This window comes from Cebidichthys violaceus, unplaced genomic scaffold (genome assembly GCF_023349555.1).
Source record: "Cebidichthys violaceus isolate CVI_PGR_0920_01 unplaced genomic scaffold, fCebVio1.0.p SCAF_16, whole genome shotgun sequence".
Classification (NCBI taxonomy): Eukaryota; Metazoa; Chordata; class Actinopteri; order Perciformes; family Stichaeidae; genus Cebidichthys; species Cebidichthys violaceus.
The window spans coordinates 12388091-12405542 of record NW_027176329.1 but is presented as its reverse complement, the minus strand read 5'-3'; the positions used below and the strand labels follow the sequence as shown (position 1 = coordinate 12405542).

At 40.1% G+C, this 17452-nt stretch overlaps 2 protein-coding genes across 2 annotated transcripts; one reads left to right on the top strand and one right to left on the bottom strand.

Annotated features, from left to right (window-relative positions):
• Positions 1-1361: 1361 nt before the first annotated feature.
• Positions 1362-8221, top strand: anxa14 (annexin A14). Its single transcript, XM_068711297.1, has 13 exons — positions 1362-1465; positions 1803-1842; positions 2370-2466; positions 2605-2693; positions 4027-4140; positions 4280-4370; positions 4483-4562; positions 4685-4723; positions 5067-5157; positions 5271-5366; positions 7006-7061; positions 7675-7782; positions 7948-8221. The coding sequence occupies exons 2-13, from the start codon at positions 1816-1818 to the stop codon at positions 8005-8007; spliced, it is 948 nt and encodes a 315-aa protein (XP_068567398.1). The 5' UTR covers positions 1362-1465; positions 1803-1815; the 3' UTR covers positions 8008-8221.
• Positions 8222-11398: 3177 nt separating this feature from the next.
• Positions 11399-12672, bottom strand: LOC137872422 (period circadian protein-like). Its single transcript, XM_068710635.1, has 2 exons — positions 12546-12672; positions 11399-12201 (listed from the first exon to the last, which is right to left on the bottom strand). Exons 1-2 carry the CDS (start codon positions 12603-12605, stop codon positions 11641-11643), a joined length of 621 nt encoding a protein of 206 aa, XP_068566736.1. The 5' UTR covers positions 12606-12672; the 3' UTR covers positions 11399-11640.
• Between the last annotated feature and the right edge of the window lie 4780 nt (positions 12673-17452).

Here is a 17452-nt window from a genome sequence, read left to right as displayed (position 1 = left end):
GGTGCACGAAATGGAAAACACCTGCTAATGGTCCAGTATTCACGTTCAGTATTATTTACGTGTATGTGTATCTCCTATTGAGATATGCAAAATTTAAAATAGTTACAACCGTTAATTAATGAATGACCAAAAGGGAAAAAATAATAACTAAATAAGCAACAAAATACTAATTTTAGTAATTCAACTATTTCAATAACTAATACTTTAAATTACAACTCAAATGCTTTCATCAATTTCTCTGATATTTCAACCACTTTTACACATCAATCGACATTCCAGTTGCTTTCATCTCTTTCTCTTCAAATGACACATCAACTGCTTTTATCTCTTACTTTGTAAATGACTGCACTTACACTTCAACGTACACTTCATTTATGTTTTCTTCAGAAATCTTTGTCTTTTCTGATTACATTTTTTTCTTTGCCGTTTTTTGTTAAAATGGATGTTGAGTACAGCAAAAAAGAGCTTGCTGTTGATCAGCTTTGTTTGTAATAACCACACAGGTCTCATATTTCTTTGTACTCTGCAGGTGAGCAGCAGGTACAAGTGAGAGCCACACAGAGGATTGGATGCACTTGTTCAATGGTTTTATCATGCTGCGTATCCTGTTAGAAATCCCCTTATGGGGCAAATGGTGTTCTGCTGGGTGTTTCAGTGAGACACAATAGCGTGTATGAACTGTAACCTCTGCCTGCTGAGTTTGAAAGTGAATGTGATACGTCTTTCTTCGTCTCTGGCCCTCTGGCCCTTCTCTTGAGGGAAAAGGGCCGATAAGCGTTTTTGTGGAGTATCGGATTGTTATCACTTGCAGCCACAAATGCAGGTGCTATAAAAAAAACTTTTGTTATATGTTGTGACACAATTCAGCCTTCAGGTTTTGGAGCCAAAAGACAATCGGGTTGTACGTGAGCAGCCTGAGGGAGATCTGTTTTACTCTGAAACCTGAGCTGGCCGGTCACTGACGTACCTGGCATGTTGCCTGGTGGGCTTGTTTATCAGATATGTGCTCCATCTTGGAGGCGAGCTGTAAAATGACAAAGCTGGAGGTTGAAAACATTCACACTAAACAATCCTTCAACAAAGAGCATTCATTCCATAGTCTAACATAAAAACAATTCCTCACATTTTCAGCCAGACGAGCCTCAGGATGTACAGCTCATGGTCATTTCACAACCAAGGCAACCTGTAAACAAACCTGCATGTCTGGATTCCCTCCCTGCGAGGAATGTCAGTATTTTATAACTGGGTTGTCACAGTAATTCTACCGACCAATGGTGCTGGCAAAGCTGTGAGGGTGCTTAGCACCGATTGGTCAGCTGTCTGATCGACAGTCAGGTGGGTGATCTGCAGCAGGTGTGGCACAGTAAGGGTGGGACTGAGATACAGGGCTGATTACAGGAGGTTGTGAAAAGAAATCTCCTCTGCCTCCACACCTTCCTGCAGCTACCACAGCGTTCTGTTACAGGTAGGAAAAATAAGCATTCTTTAAAGGTACTGTGAGAAAATGTTCTTCTGTTCTTTGTGTTAGTTTGTTGGCATGTTGGGCTTCTTAGTCCCTTATGGATAACACTTAACGTCTTATAATTGTTTTGTTGAGATAAATACAAGTCATGAATGAACTGTGATCAAGTGATTGATTGAACAAAAATTGAAATTCAAATCAGGTTTGCTTCAATTTTCCCTATACTATTGACACTATCAAATGGTGTCATTTCATTTCTATACTGTGCCCTCGCTCCTGTGTGTGTGCTATCTATTTACTCTATATTTCTGCATGTGTATGGACCATTAATCTCTTGCAGTTCAAACAAAGCCATGGACCCTGAGTACTTCCAATCTCATGTAAGTAGACCGTTTCCTGCCCCGTCTTCCCTCTGCCGTCGCTTTGTGACTCAGTTACCAAGACACCACCGTCTCAGATAAAGTAATCTGCTGTTTTGTGTTCTCTGATTAACTGCAATGCCTTCTAACGTTATCAGCAAAAGCACTTATGTTGTCGAACTACTTCTCCAAGCCGCTACCACCCTCCCCGCACTTATGTAGTTCGACAACATAAGTGCTTTTGCTGATTAGTCAAAGCAGGAGTACAGAATATTTGACATTTTTTAAATTCCAACACGTTGAAAACGGACCATTATCTTTGCTTACCTTCTGCCCACACCTTGATGGTGTCTTCATGTCTGCGCAAATCATCATCTTCTCTTCTTGACATTCCATTGATCATATTTTTATATATATATTTACATATTGTCAAACAGACAGGATCTGTGTCCAGTGTCAGGATTTATGTTGAATCTTCCTCTTCTTCTTTTTTGATTTGTCGAAGTTGTTTGTTTCCCTCTCTCTTACTCTTCCTACTCATCATGTAGAACATGTGTTGGGGAACCCTTGGAACGGTGAGACCCTTCCCCAATTTCCACCCTGACCCGGATGTCATGGAGATCCAGGCAGCGCTGGAGAACAAAGGTACTTCTGCTGATAAAACTGGTTTTAGAAAGCGGTGTTGTCGACCATCAATGATGCATGAAGCTGTACACAGTCCTACTGTTTCATCCCTCTCCCCATGATTAAATATAGTTTCATAACATTGTGTACCTGGCTCAGATGCGGTGACTCTGGTTAGAATCCTAACCAATCGGACCAACGCTCAGAGACAAGCAATCGCCGAGACCTTCGAAGAAATTACACAAAAGGTCAGGACACGCAGCACTTCTTACCAAATCTGACAAGATGAAAATGGTTCTGTAAAAAGTATGTAGAACCTAAAACATGGCATTCAGAGAAACAGTTTAAAAGTTCAAAGACACAGCAGCAACCCCAATTTAAAATATTCCTCACAAGAATCCAGGTTATGCAATACAACAGAGTGTTGAGTTGCAATGACGATACTGTATGTTGCAAATGTGTGTGTCTGTTCATCTGTAACCTCCAAGTGTTTGCTGCACAAACATCATTTAGACAGGTTTCTAAAGGGTTAGGACACACCTTTGTTTAGAGAGGGAGCAGTCTACGCTAAAGTAATATCACAGATCATGAATATGATGCTGTGGATACATAAACTGTAAGGGATCATTAGCCAACTATTTATTTTAAACAATGAGGTGATAGCATCTGGCAGATACTGACACTTTGTGGTCAAACAGCAGGAATCTCCTTTCAGTTGCATAGTAACAACCTATCAGAGTGTCTTTGGGAAGTCCAAACAGTATTGTTATTTAAATTGACGGTGTTATGAAGCACACTCTTACGAGTCCATAGAGTGGTGAGGTAATGAGTCCTAAAACTTGAAAATCAATCAGCATCTTTTCACTTCCTGTTCCCTCGCCTCGATGTCAGTGGGTTTTTGGTGAGATGTCTGAAATAAGGTCTGTGGTTAACACAAGCTTAAGATATTTGTACATTTTGTTCTACGATGTAACGTATGTCAGTAAATACCCCACTTATTAAATTTTAAGCTTTGACATGTCTTATTAAAGGCGCTTGCTAACAAGCGGCTCAATAATACTGCTAAAGGACCAGAATAAACAGATTAAAATACAGCAAGGCGTCCAGTGGTGGAATGTAACTAAGTAGGCTACATTTACTCAAGTACTGTACTTAAGTACAATTTTGAGGTACTTACTTTACTTGCATAATTCCATTTTATGCTACTTTATACTTAAATCACTATATTATGGAAGCCAATGTTGTACTTTTTACTACCACTACATTTATTTGACATTATTCATTGGCTACTTTGCAGATTTAGATTTGTAATATTAAAATATAGATCAACACATACATTATATATATTATATATGTATTATCATGGATTAAGCTACCTGGTAAAAAAAAAGTACTTTAGCTTTTGGTACTATAAGTTTATTTTGATAATCATACTCATGAAAATGAGAAAGAGTTTTGAATGCAGGACTTTCACTTTTCTTTCTTTTTATAAAAAGGCCTTCAGTAACCTACAAGTAGTTGTTTGATCTGGTACATTGAGAGTCAGCAGAGAGTTTATTGTCTATTCTGACTTTGTGGCAGGACCTGGCAGCTGGTGTGAAGAAAGCTGTGGCTGGAGAACTGGAGCTTCTGCTGCTGGAGCTGCTGATGCCTCCTCTGCAGTATGAGGCTTATCGCCTGCAACAGGCCATGGTGGTGAGCGGGTGTTTGTGTACATATTTTGGGGGGCTTTTGCCTTGCCTGTCTGTCTATCCCAGAATATATATATACAGTATGTGCTGTGTGTGTGTGTGTGTGTGTGTGTGTGTGTGTGTGTGTGTGTGTGTGTCTGCAGGGTTTAGGCACAGATGAGGAAACACTGCTGGAGATCCTGTGTACACAATCTGAAGAGAAACTTCGAGAAATCAGCGCCACGTACAAACAATGTAAATCACAGAACTTTTCTAATCTTTCTCCCATGTTTTTTTGGGGTTTTTTTGGGGGGGGACTGTTGTTGAACATTGAAAACCCACTAATCTGTATAATCCCTTGTTTCAGTGTTCAAGAAGGACCTGGAGAAGGAACTGAAAGGAGAAACCAGCGGAGACTTTTCTAACCTTGTTTTGGCTTTGTTGAATGTAATTTATATATTTATTTGCTTTATCGTCACCTTTAACCTCACCTCAGAAGTAAAGCTAGAGACCCTAATGCTACATTTTTTTTATAAATAGCAATTAAAGGTGTTTTCTCCCTCTGACAGAAAGAAGCTGTTGCTAGTGGAGTTCAAAGAGATATTGAGGTAATATTTTCCATGATACTTTTCAGCTTTTAGTATTATTTTAATATGATGAAATACGTATCCGTAATGCAAAATTTTAACACTGTACTGTTATGGTAGTTAAGATACAAGCAACATGTATCACACCTGTGATAAACATGTGAATAAGGGGCATTGTTGCACAGGAAAATCTGTCATCTTAAATTAATCTGCCAGAGCATCACCCATTTTGGGTGGCACTTTATGAAAAACAGGCATACCACAAAACTACTGTACTAGAGAAAAAGTAATTTCCTCCTGGTTGTAAGCCAGACAAGTCTAAGGTTTCCCCTCTTTTTGATTGTGTTTTATTGTTTTCTTTCAGTCTCTCTCTGCTTCACTGAATGGGAAAAAAGCTGAAGTGGGACCGTGGATTGACATACTGACCTCTAGAAACTCAGACCATCTTAACAAAGGTGAGGCTGTAATACATTGTTCTGACATATAACAGTTCTTGCACATATGTTTCTGTGTGTTAGAAAGTCTTCATTGTTTGAGGCATGAATACGTTGGTTCCCCTCATTGACAGTGCTGGATGGACTGGAGCTGCAGAGAGGACAGATGGTGGATCAGGCTCTGGAGAAAAAGTTCACAGGGGACATTCGACTGGGTTTGAAAGTTTTAGGTAAATATTGTTTGAAATATTGTGTGGGTTATAAGCAGTGGCGGGCCATGCATTTTATACCTGGGCCTTCTGTGCTGTTCTACTTGAGCCATCTCCTAATAAGCTCATTATGACGCCACAGCTATGGTTATTTGTTTCTAGGGGTGTAATAAAACACGTATTCGTATTAAACCATTCGGTACGAGGCTTAGAACCGAAAAAATACGTTTGAATAATACTAGCGCATTTGGAAAATGCAGAAGCTTAAGTCATGGGAAATATAATGTTTTCGGTGGACTGCGCTCACGTAACAGACAACAGGCTTTGTGACCGACCTCTGAACCCGGAACAATAACAAAAAACAGCTGAGGCTGCGGCATCACACGTGTCTTCAGGGGGGCTAAGCTAACTAGCTTAGCTGGGAAACAACAGCCCGAACGGATTCAATTGTCCGGACAATAACCCTGTGCATGACGGGATGCTTCGTAATTAACGGACAATGCATATAGTCAAAATCAATGTAATTAACACAATGACAAGAAAAACTCACAAGAACCAGTCACATATATTTATATGACAACAAAGCAACAAATCAATGCAGCAACACTGCAGCGCTAGAGCATGAGCTATTCATATTATTCATAAAAACGACATGATAGACAAATGAACACAGTAGAAACGCAACTGCAGATGTAAAAACGCAAAATCAGTTCACTTTCCACAGCTGCTCTTCACTTAAAAAGTCCACTCCGGTCTCTCCAAACGTTTTCAAAACTACGTAGCTTGTGCGTGTCCTGTCATGTAGCTGCCTTGGTTAGCGTAGCATAGCTCCAAACAGCTCCAAACACCAAGAGCTCAGTTGCAAATGAAACGCATTCTTAGCCATAAAATGTACAGCGCTTCTCCGCCGCTGTCAGCCGGAAATACCGTTCGTACAAATCCTTTTCCATGCTGGGTCAGGGCTGCTAGCTGTGGGCTTGACCGACCCTTTGATAAGATGTCCAGCTTTTCTGGAAATGTCCTCCAGAAATCAATTTAAAAACTCTAAAAATGTCATGTCAATGTTATAACTTCTTACATATGTTTCAACTTGAACTCTTACTAAACACTAAGATCTGCTAGCTAGCTTTCTGTTTGACAAAAGTCACGCTGGCCCACTGACCAATCACGGCGCACCTTAATGCTGACGTACTTAGCAGGCTACCTGGGTAGCTCTGGCATGCCAAAGAATACACCCAACATGTCAAACTAAAGATCTGATTGGTTGAAGACATGACAATCAACATTATTGTCCCCATATACTTTAATCTGCAAAGTCTATCTAGAGGGCATCGTGCCTCTCTCCTTACATAGAGAAATAGAGGTTCAATCTGATTGGATAAGAGCTCTACTTAAACAAGCTGTGCTGGAAGCAGCGCTGCAGGCTGGAAGCAGCGCTGCAGGCTGTGCAATGAGAAAATAAGCTAATGGAGAGAAAAAATGATAATACTTGTAGTGTATTTGTGAAAAATTATTAAATTATAAAATAGCTATAACTTTGTGATTCTGTTTAGGCCAGCAGGCAAGGCTTAGCTGGATCTGACGGCCCACCACTGGTTATAAGAATGGACTGTCCATGTTGATCAGTCACTAATATTTCTTGATATCTGTGCCATGACAGTACAGTGCATCCAAAACCCTTACGTCTACCTCGCCAAAAGACTAGTTAACACAAAGGTAAGATGATGATAAAATCCACTGTCGCTTTAATTCTGATTATGTAAATTGAGGTTCAGATGATTAAACTATACTGTGACTGTTTGAGGGAAGAACATTTCTAGTGTACGGATATACAAAGATGAGTGGTTAAACCATGAAAGCAGAATGCATTCACATGTTTTTCTGAATTAACGAGATACCTCAGAATTCCAAGATGTCTCGCCTGTTTAGTTTAAGCCAGTATTCACATCCCAATGATTGTGTAACTGGGGCACAACTGCACAAAGTTGACAAAATAATAACAATGCCATCTATACTACTTAAAGACACGAGTGTCTACCAATGTCTCAGACGCAAACCAAAATTAAACTGAATCAAACTAAACAGATGGGACATTGGCTTCCATGAAATCAAACTCTCAAGTAAATGAAAACTTCTGTATCTCGTTAATTCAGAAAAAAAGGGTAGAATTTTGTTTTTCACATAAAACTTTCTCCGAATTTTGAGGTAATAATCTTGTTAATTCAGACAAACAGCATATTTTTCTTTCTCAAGTGGATGCATAACCAGTATGTAATGTAATTGACATTCTATACATGGGAAATCAACAAGCGTCTTTTCACTCTTTCAGACCCCAATACTGCAGGGGATTATGGTTTCTCACGCGGAGGAAGATCTGCTGTGTATCCGAGCTGCCTACCTCAAATTAACAGGCACTTCTCTCTACACCGCTCTACAGGTGGGTCCCACACATACAACTGTATTAATTACGCCTTTAAATACTTGCATACGTGTTTGTGTACTGTTCAGATAATGCATTTTCTTTACAAATAAAATATTTCTTATTATTTTAAGGGAAAAGTAGAGGCATGTTTTACATGTGAACTTCAATTCTTTCCAACAGAAACAGTACAAAGGAGGCCATCTACAAGCTCTGCTGGCCATCTGTCGATCTGAAGATTAAACAAAAGTTATACACATTTTGAGTAGCTGTGTATCTACTATATAGTTGTTTTTTTCCCTTGAATCAGTCTGTTGTAATAGAAATATTAACTTTATGTTCTATTGCTACTTTTCATATTTTATGGAATCTCATTTAAGTACATGCTTTGCTTAAGCTTCTTTTAATGCATTATACAAATATATGTACCTACATGTAAATGTAGGTACACAAGTTATGTGGTTATTTGTTTTTATTACTTTATACATCTGCTGCACAGTTCTTCTTCATCTTCTTCATCTACATACAGTATTTTTTTCGTAATGGTACTTATAAACAAAGGATTTAATTTGGATTTAATGTCAATATATATTACATACAGACAGTATAGCAATCACAGTTGTGTCATCACTGACTTGATCTAACATAAAGCGCTTGCAGCCTTTAGACTGGATAGGTTGCTCTGGTGAGCTCCCACACACATAATATCAATAGCCTCTGTCATCACATCCCTTTCTCAATAACGACTTATTCCTGATTCCACATATAATTTAGAACATCACATCACATGTTTCTGTTAATCTGACTCAACAAAAGCCGTAAGTTCATTAATATACACATAAACTTATTTAGGAACAATCTGGAAATGGTATAGATGCTGCATTGTTAATAGATTTTACTAAATCTTTCAGTATTTTCTTTGGATCTATTCAGTCCAACTCAAACCCCATTTAAATGCAGAAATATTGACACACTGAGGAGTTTTTTTGTCCCTTTAGGCGAGTTTTGCAGCTCAGGGGCAGAGTGTGTAGAGCAACAACGGCATAACAGAAAACAGCAGAGAAGCTTTGACTTCTGAGCCTCCATTGTGTGTGATGGTGGTTTTGGGGATAGTTAGGGAAGTAGTTGCATGAGTGGTTGGGGCAGCAGTTGAAGACGTAGTTGGCGGAGTGGTTGTAGTCTTGGTCGAACCACTTGCATGAGTGGTTGGGGCAGCAGTTGAAGACGTAGTTGGCGGAGTGGTTGTAGTCTTGGTCGAACCACTTGCATGAGTGGTTGGGGCAGCAGTTGAAGACGTAGTTGTGGGAGTGGTTTTTGCCGTGGTCGGACTACTTGCATGAGTGGTTGGGGCAACAGTTGAAGACATAGTTGGGGGAGTGGTTGTAGTCTTGGTCGGACCACTTGCATGAGTGGTTGGGGCAACAGTTGAAGACGTAGTTGGGGGAGTGGTTGTAGTCTTGGTTGGACCACTTGCATAAGTGGTTGGGGCAACAGTTGAAGATGTAGTTGGGGCAGCAGTTGAAGACGTGGTTGGGGCAGCAGTTGAAGACATGGTTGGGGCAGCAGTTGAAGACGTGGTTGGGGAAGAGGTTGTTGCCGTGGTCAGATCACTTGCACTAGTAGTTGGGGCAGCAGTTGATATATTGATAGTAACAAGTGGAGTTGTGGTCGTTGCTCCAAGTGGAGACTGATTGTGAATAGAGTTGAAAAATGAGTTAGGTCAGTGTTACGATTAAAAGCTATAGTGAATGCCAACAATACTTTCCATAGTTACAATCTATCCATCTATGAACATGATTTAGCCAAGACATTGTGTTAGAGACGTCTTCATTTTTTTACTTGTTTTCAGTTATAATGGTATCTTAATCTGCAATTCCAGTGAATGCATTGGCTCTCTTGTCATGTTGCAAATTGCTTACATGTAATGTATTCCATCAGCACTCAAATAATCATGATTCTCTGTTTTGTCTCAGAAAATCCTCTCGATCAAACTACTTGCACAACAATTACATAAAGCAGGTTTCTATTACTATTAGAGCAGTATAATAAACATTTGATGGCTGTACACGACCTATTGAACAACATGGAAAACAAATCGAACCTTTTCAGGACAATAGGACAAATCTGGGGATGACTCAACCACACTGACTTTGCCAAGGTTTTTATGACAAGAATCATTATTTACCAGTTACTTGTTGTTATGCCAAAGTGCAAAAAAGAAAATCTTTACAGAAATAATAAGTGTTTTGGCATATTTTCTAGAAGAACTTTTTAAAGAATTACCTTTCTCAATGCCAACAGAGCCTGTAGGCAAAATCCCAGAGCCAATATCTTCATGTTGGAGAGTCAAGAGGATGCAGAGTTGCACCAGAAATGTTGCTGAAAATGTTCTATTACACAGGAGGCAGGCTGATGTGTTTGTATAGTGCAGTGGCAGTTCCTCCACTAGTACCTGGTCTACTCCTACTTCCTTCTGCAACTGAGATGAAACTTTTTGTTCTTGCTTTTATGCAAACAGATCTCGTTCCAGGAGGGGTAGGGGTGAATTTATGACGTACAGTATGACCTGGTCAAGGAAGTTGGTTATGGAGGTGTGTGTGAGATGCATGCCTCTATGTAACTATCTTTGTACTTTGCACTTATTAATAAGTGCTCACCATCGTCATGACACTTGTTTCCGAAGTTAAGACATTATAGTTAAGTTACAGCAATCAAACACTCAGGCTTCACAGTTTTTATAACACTGGTCTGTTATAAGGAAGTATGAATTCTTAAAATATAATAACAAGTCCCTCCATAACTCCTCAATGACTGCTCATCTTCTTTGACCCCAAACTCAAATCCACTACTGTGCATTTTAGAGCAACTTTAGTAAACATTACATATTTAATATATTGTAGTTTTTTTAAGTAGGGACATTTTTCACAATGATGGAAAATATTCGGATCACTTCCTCATTGTGATGTTAACATCTGGTTTAATTTTTAACTATAAACAAATGTGTCTGAAAGGCTTCTAAGCTGTACAAACTTCCCTGATGAATTGAAATGTGAATACATCCCCTTCCTCTTGGTAGATAATTGACAATTTGATAAGTTAAAATATTATTTTCTCATGTGCGTCAGCTTAAGTTTCAGGATAAAGGTCATTGTTGAGATTCCATTCCCGTTAGAATCTTTAAAATAGACAGCAGAAGGGCTAAGCAACCACACCGGCTGTCACTCCTGTCATTTAACAACAGGAAACTGAGGCCACAAGTGGGTTGGAAGTGGGGTTGTAATGGTGCGGGGGAATATTTCCTTGGCAGACTTTGGAACCCTCAGTACCAATTGAGCATCCGCCTCAGCCCACCTGAGTCTTGTTGCTCACCATGACTATCCCTTTATGACCACAGCGTAGCTATCATCCAGGATAAAGCGCCATGTCGCTAAGCTCAAATAATTTCAAACTGCTTTCTTGAAGTTCACTGCACTCAAATGGCCTCCGCAGTCACCGGATTTCAATCCAATAGAGCACCTTTGGGATGTGGTGCAACGGGAGATTCGCATCATGGATGTGCAGCCAACAAATCTGCAGCAACCGTGTGATGCTATCTTATCAATATGAACCAGAAGACATGTATCATTTTTTTAATTTTGTTTATTCTATTCAGTTTATTGTTTTTTTTAACATACCAGGACAAAGCAAATACTTTTACTAATGTACAAATAATTATACAATTACACACACACAGGTTGCTCCAAAGGTCAACACGACTGCTACAGTGTATGGTGCATTTCCTCAATCACAAATCGTCTAAGAAGGAACTCAGATTTACAATGTGTTCAACAGTACTGTAGTTAAGACTCACTCCAGCTCTGGGCCTCAAGCGGGAACTCACTGCAAAAGTCCATGAAGAACAAATGATCCAAACAGCAGACTGACAGAGTTGAAGATGTGGCTCTGTCCGCTGATCGTAGTCAATCCGCCCATGGCCGTCATCGATGTGGATCTGTTCCCCATAGTTGTGGTGGCAGGGATGGAACTGGTTGCTGTGGTGCCAGTTCCTGTGGGGTCGGTTGCCGTGGTTCCGGTTCCTGTGGTTCCGGTTTCTGTGGTTCCGGTTCCTGTGGGACCGGTTCCTGTGGGGTAGGTTCCAGTGGGGTAGGTTCCTGTTGGGTAGGTTCCAGTGGGGTAGGTTCCAGTAGGATAGGTTCCAGTGGGGTAGGTTCCAGTGGGGTAGGTTCCAGTGGGGTAGGTTCCAGTAGGGTAGGTTCCAGTGTGGTAGGTTCCAGTGGGGTAGGTTCCAGTGGGGCTGGTGGCTGTGAGGATGTTTTTTGTGAGGATGGTTTTTGTGAGGATGGTTTTTGTGAGGATGTTTTTTGTGAGGATGGTTTTTGTGAGGCTGTTGTTGACGTCATCAACTACTGTGGTACCATGGGATGTTTGTTCTGTGTCCTGTGTGATGTGTGAAGAAAAGAGGGATGAAACAAACTGATTTCTGACATAACATGGCATTGATGCTATGGAGTACAATATTTGAATGAGGAAAAAGTACTCTTCGAATGCATGTTTCTAATTTTGCCATTGATTAAAATGACAAAATACATTAACAATGAAAATACAAAGGTAGGATATAAAAGTCTAAAGGGTTATTGGAGTGAGTTTATTTGAGTTTTGCGGTACAAATTGAGTCCCTTTTATTAAAAAAGAATGCATAACATCAAACATTTTCTCCATTCAATTTAGTTTTTTGTACACACTTATCTACATCGTACTACTACAGTGAAGAGGATTTTTACCAGTGCACAGACGAATCCCATCAGACCCAGTGGAAACAGTCCCAGGAAAAGGTACTTCATGGTGGAAGAGAGATGACTTCCTGCTGAGGACAAACAAGACAGCTGCAGATTTCTTGTGAAAGCCTTACTGTTTGTAACAGCTATTCACTGTTTTCCGCCCAGAGGCTTGCCTTTTATAAGGCTCAAAAGCTGGGGTGGAGACTGGGGCAAGGCTTCCTAAATTCAAACAGGTAGCAGGTTAAAAAACGGAATCCATACATGCAAAAAACTGAGCCAGCTGAAAAGAGCTACCTTGTCTCTGCTGGTTTTGTCCAGCAAAAAGGTCTCCAATCACTAAACTGCAGCTATTTATATTATGTTTTTATGGCTGTGATTATACGTAGAATCTAGTGAGAAACTCACAGATTAATACTTGACGATATATTTTTGACTTCAAATGAATGAAGTACAATGTAAAGCAGGATTCTTCATTTGAATTTGAAGCTGCATGGAAGATCAGCATCCCAGTGAAAAGATGTGTTAATCTGACGATAATTAAGGTAAATTAATAAACACACAGTTGATATCAGAGTTTGGTATTTGTGAATAAGACACTACTTGACCCAGAGCGGACAACATGTTCATTATAAACTGTAAAAGCCATCAGTTTGCAAAGATTACACATGAACTGAAATACACTGTAAGCAGATTCATGAGAGAAAAACAAAACAAGGCTCACAACAGATGGTCTGAATTTGAATGTGATGTTATTTGAATACAATGGGGTATCCTTTTCCTACCGAGACCAGTGCAAGGGCAAAAGGGGTGGATAGTGGGAGAAGCACAGGTGAAAGTGATAACTTTAATGACGGCTGTAGTGAGTTATTCCAGTGAGCCAGTGTTCACAATACCAGGACCTCACCTATGGGATGCAGCTATCATTAATGCTAATAAATACAGCTGTGCTTGTCCTATTATGACATGCCAAAAGAGGACAAGAATCTGTGGAAAAGATTTATTGACATTTTCCCCAAGAGGTTCCCATTACTCCCCTCCCAGTTTCTAAAGTTTGTCATAAAAAATACATTTAAGAGTCCAATGGTAATTCAATTAGGATTTCATTTGTCAAAACATCCAGAGAAATGTCATAGCCTGTGTTTATGTAGCTTACATCTGAAGCCTAGCATTATACATCATGTCTTGGGATTGATTCGTGATCAAAAGTGGAAAAGAGCTCAGTATAGACAAAACACTTCATAGTATTAATATGCGAACAGTCACAGCGCGAGTCATGGCGAAAATCCAACGTTTCTATTGAGGAAAGGGGAATCTGTGATACAATATCAACCCAATGCATCGCAGATCAGAACAGAGATCGCAGGAACCAGCAGGGGACTGCAGGGCCAGAGCAAAGAGGCAGACGTCGCAGCTGAAGCTGTGGGGCCGCTGGTCCCAACGCTCCCAGCTGGTGACGTGGCTCCAGAGGACCGCGTGGGCTGCTGTGATGTAGTGTTGGTAGTTGTGGGGGAGTTGGAAGTTGCTGGAAGGTTGCTGGAGGTCCCGTGAGTGGAGGTGCGACCGGCCAGGGGTGTGGTTGTTGCTGCAGATTGGGTGGCACCAGTTGGCATGGTGTCGTCGCTGTTCACTGTTGCATTTGTACAGGAGTCACAAGGTGTTGTAACAAGCAGCTCCTGTCAAGCATTGCACAGGAGATGTGATAAGTCACTTTCACTTTTATATTCAAGGGTCAGTTCATTATAATAAAAGAACATATAAGAAATACGCCTATCACCACATAAAGCGCTTTACACAGTGTATTTTTAGTGTTTAACTCGTGCATGAACAAAGATGTTAAAACAACAATGTGGGTTTTAGTGTGAGCTCATTGTTGAGATTGTTGGATGTGTAGTGTGTAGATAGATACTGATTTGTAAGTCGCTTTGGATAAAAGCGTCTGCTAAATGACCGTAATGTAATGTAATATTCCTGAATATCGGCTGTCTGCCGGTCACCTCCGTGCAGGATCTTCAGCTATAGTGCAGGTTGTCGGGTACGGAGCTTGGACAGGGTTCTACTTTGGTCTCTTAACAGTAAATCATCCTCACTGTGACGACACGACTTCAAGAAGCTGCGCACAGTCACCGTGCCCGGCTGCTTGATTACGAATCCTGCTGTGGTGAAGGCCTGACCCAGCAGGATTGACCAGAATCAGAGGCAGATTAGGGCGGGTCATGTCCTCGCCATAGCGGGAAAAAAATATCCGACGTTGGCTGTTCCAGTGAGTAACTTGTCTTTAGCTAAGCTATGCTAACCACATCCGGTTCTGACTACGTACTTGGACACGCAGACATGAGATTGATGTTGACGTTCACATTTCACCCAAAATGTGAAACTATTCTACTAAAACAAATGCTATAGTGTAAAAATAACGTTTTTACTGTAGTTCTTAAGTGCCATGAGCCCACAAATGAAAAGAAATCCCAGACACAGACCTTTTTTTAAACCTGGGTAAATTAAACCAGAACTATCTGCATGAATCTAGAAGTAAGCAATTAATTTGCAAGTAATTTGGGTAAACTATCCCTTTAACAAATATGTAATTATAGATGATAAAAACCAAAAGACAAAAAGGGGGGTTCTATAGATATTACTAAATAATATTATAACAGAAATAAGAATATGGAATGATGTTCTTGTCTGCAGCACTTTTCTCTCTCCACCTATTATTTCCGAGCAGAAATGCCTTCTCTTTGTACTAAAAAAAGTTTTTCTATTTACCTCCATTTCCTAGACTTTAAGATGCATTTAAATGTTTCATTCCCCTCAGACTGATTTGACTGTGGTTACACTTAAGCCAGAAAAACAGGAGACATCTGTGCCCTGTGCTTAAAATCAAGGAGGATGGACTGTTGGCCCGGCCGTCACAGATCCATTACAGCCCTCCGAATGTGGACACAAAGACAGATCCTCAGCAACAGGTGTCCAGAGTGTCCCTTACCTCAGTGCATCCCAGCAACAGCAGGACAGAGAGGACAAGCATCCTTGTTTTCTCCATCTCGGTCTTCAGCGTACACTTTATGGTTGTCCCCACCTTACTGTCTGTCCTTTTATACCTGACAGCTCCCAATAACACTGATGCTGATAAGTCTTAGTCGTCAGAGAGATAGAGAGAGAGAGAGAGAGAGAGAGAGAGAGAGAGAGAGAGAGAGAGAGAATGAGAGAGGGGGGGGACGTGCTGTGCTCTGGGGGTAATTTCCAACTTGACCTGCAGTATTATGAGAAAACAGAGAACAGAAGTGAAATGTGATATTTAAATTAGAATTATGGCATGAGGAAAAGGCTTGTGCGTATAAGTCTTACACTGTAATTTAATCAAAAATATATCATACTGAATGTCTTTTCTAAAGCTTGGGTTACATTTTGGTTTTACCCCATGCCTATTAATTCCCAGTGCAACCCTGGAGATTAAAGCCAACTGATGAAATGTTGCCAGGGATTTTGACATCATGGACTGTCCCACATAATAACGTAGTGCTATATTATGAGATATATTAAGTTACGATATTTTATTCAAGCTTAGCTGTGCTGTTTATTTTTCAGTAGTTATGGATAACACTAAAAAAAGACAATAAGCTATATAACAATGATCCTGACAATTCAGCTGGGCAAACCACCAGACTGAACTCAAAATTAAGTTCTGAATGTGAGAAGTAGATAATTTAAGTCTGTTAGAGGATATTTCCCTCCATTCCACAATTAAAGTACAACAAGTTAACAGCTCTTAATCGCTTATTGTTTCCTCTTCATATTCAACTTTTCACTTTCGACCAAGCCCAGATAGGTGGTTGCATTCCCCTAAAAATGGAATGTTACCACAGACATCACCAAAGGTTTTTCCAGGGTTTCTCTGATAACACAGGAATTCCACTCTGCTTACTTTGACTTTTTTTCTTTTCTTACCCCAATGAACATAATTCAGATTAAAGCAGGTTTGATTTCCCCTTGCCTGTTGTTGATCTGTTGGAACTACTGAAACAAGCCGAACGGAATGTGAAACTGTGATGTTTAGATTTTGATATCAAGTTTGTGGGGAAAAAAATATACTTGAGGTCCCTTATCACTTTCTAGGAAACAACACAATGATGTGACCGCCTTGCATTTGTGCATGAAATACATTTTGGTGAGCCACTCAATATCAGCATTACAAAAAAAGGTATTTTGACATAACGTTGGATACAGTTTCTGCTTAACAGCGTTTTACTTTTTAAAGACCCAACTTATCTTTCCATAAAAGTGAAACTTATCTATTTTTAAGGAAAGGTAAACAGATGGCCCCGCTCATTTTGATTTTATTAGGTTAAAGACGACAGAGATACGGGTGTGACAGAGAGGCTACAAGTGATAAGTTTCACAATTCTCACCGGGACTCTGTGTGGCATAAAGATTAAGACTGATACGGCTGACCACAATGTTCCTCTGATCAACATCACACAGCCTCGAGGACAGAGAGGGAAACACCACTTGTCCGTGAAACAGGTTGTTCTGGCAGCAGTGCTGCCACGTTATTTAATTTGTGACACTACTATACTTGTAGGATTAGCTCAGAATCCCTTCCTGAAGGTCCTTGTCTTTCTCTAATATAATATGTAATTGAGTCCTTTTGTATTGCATCAAGTAGTGTTTTATTGCCTTGGTAGGTTCATGGAATTCAGCCATAAAGATGAGAGAACGCAGTCAGAAGCAGGAGGGGTCTTGTAAACATTTCATTTGATGCTCAGACATCAATCATGTGCATATAAACTCAAAAATGTAAAACTTTAGAGTGCGTTGCTGCAACAATGAATCAATGGGTGACGTTTGAAAGAGTGACTTTACATGAGACATGTGTGTACAACTTAACATAAATGTTACCTCTCCTCCCAGCTATC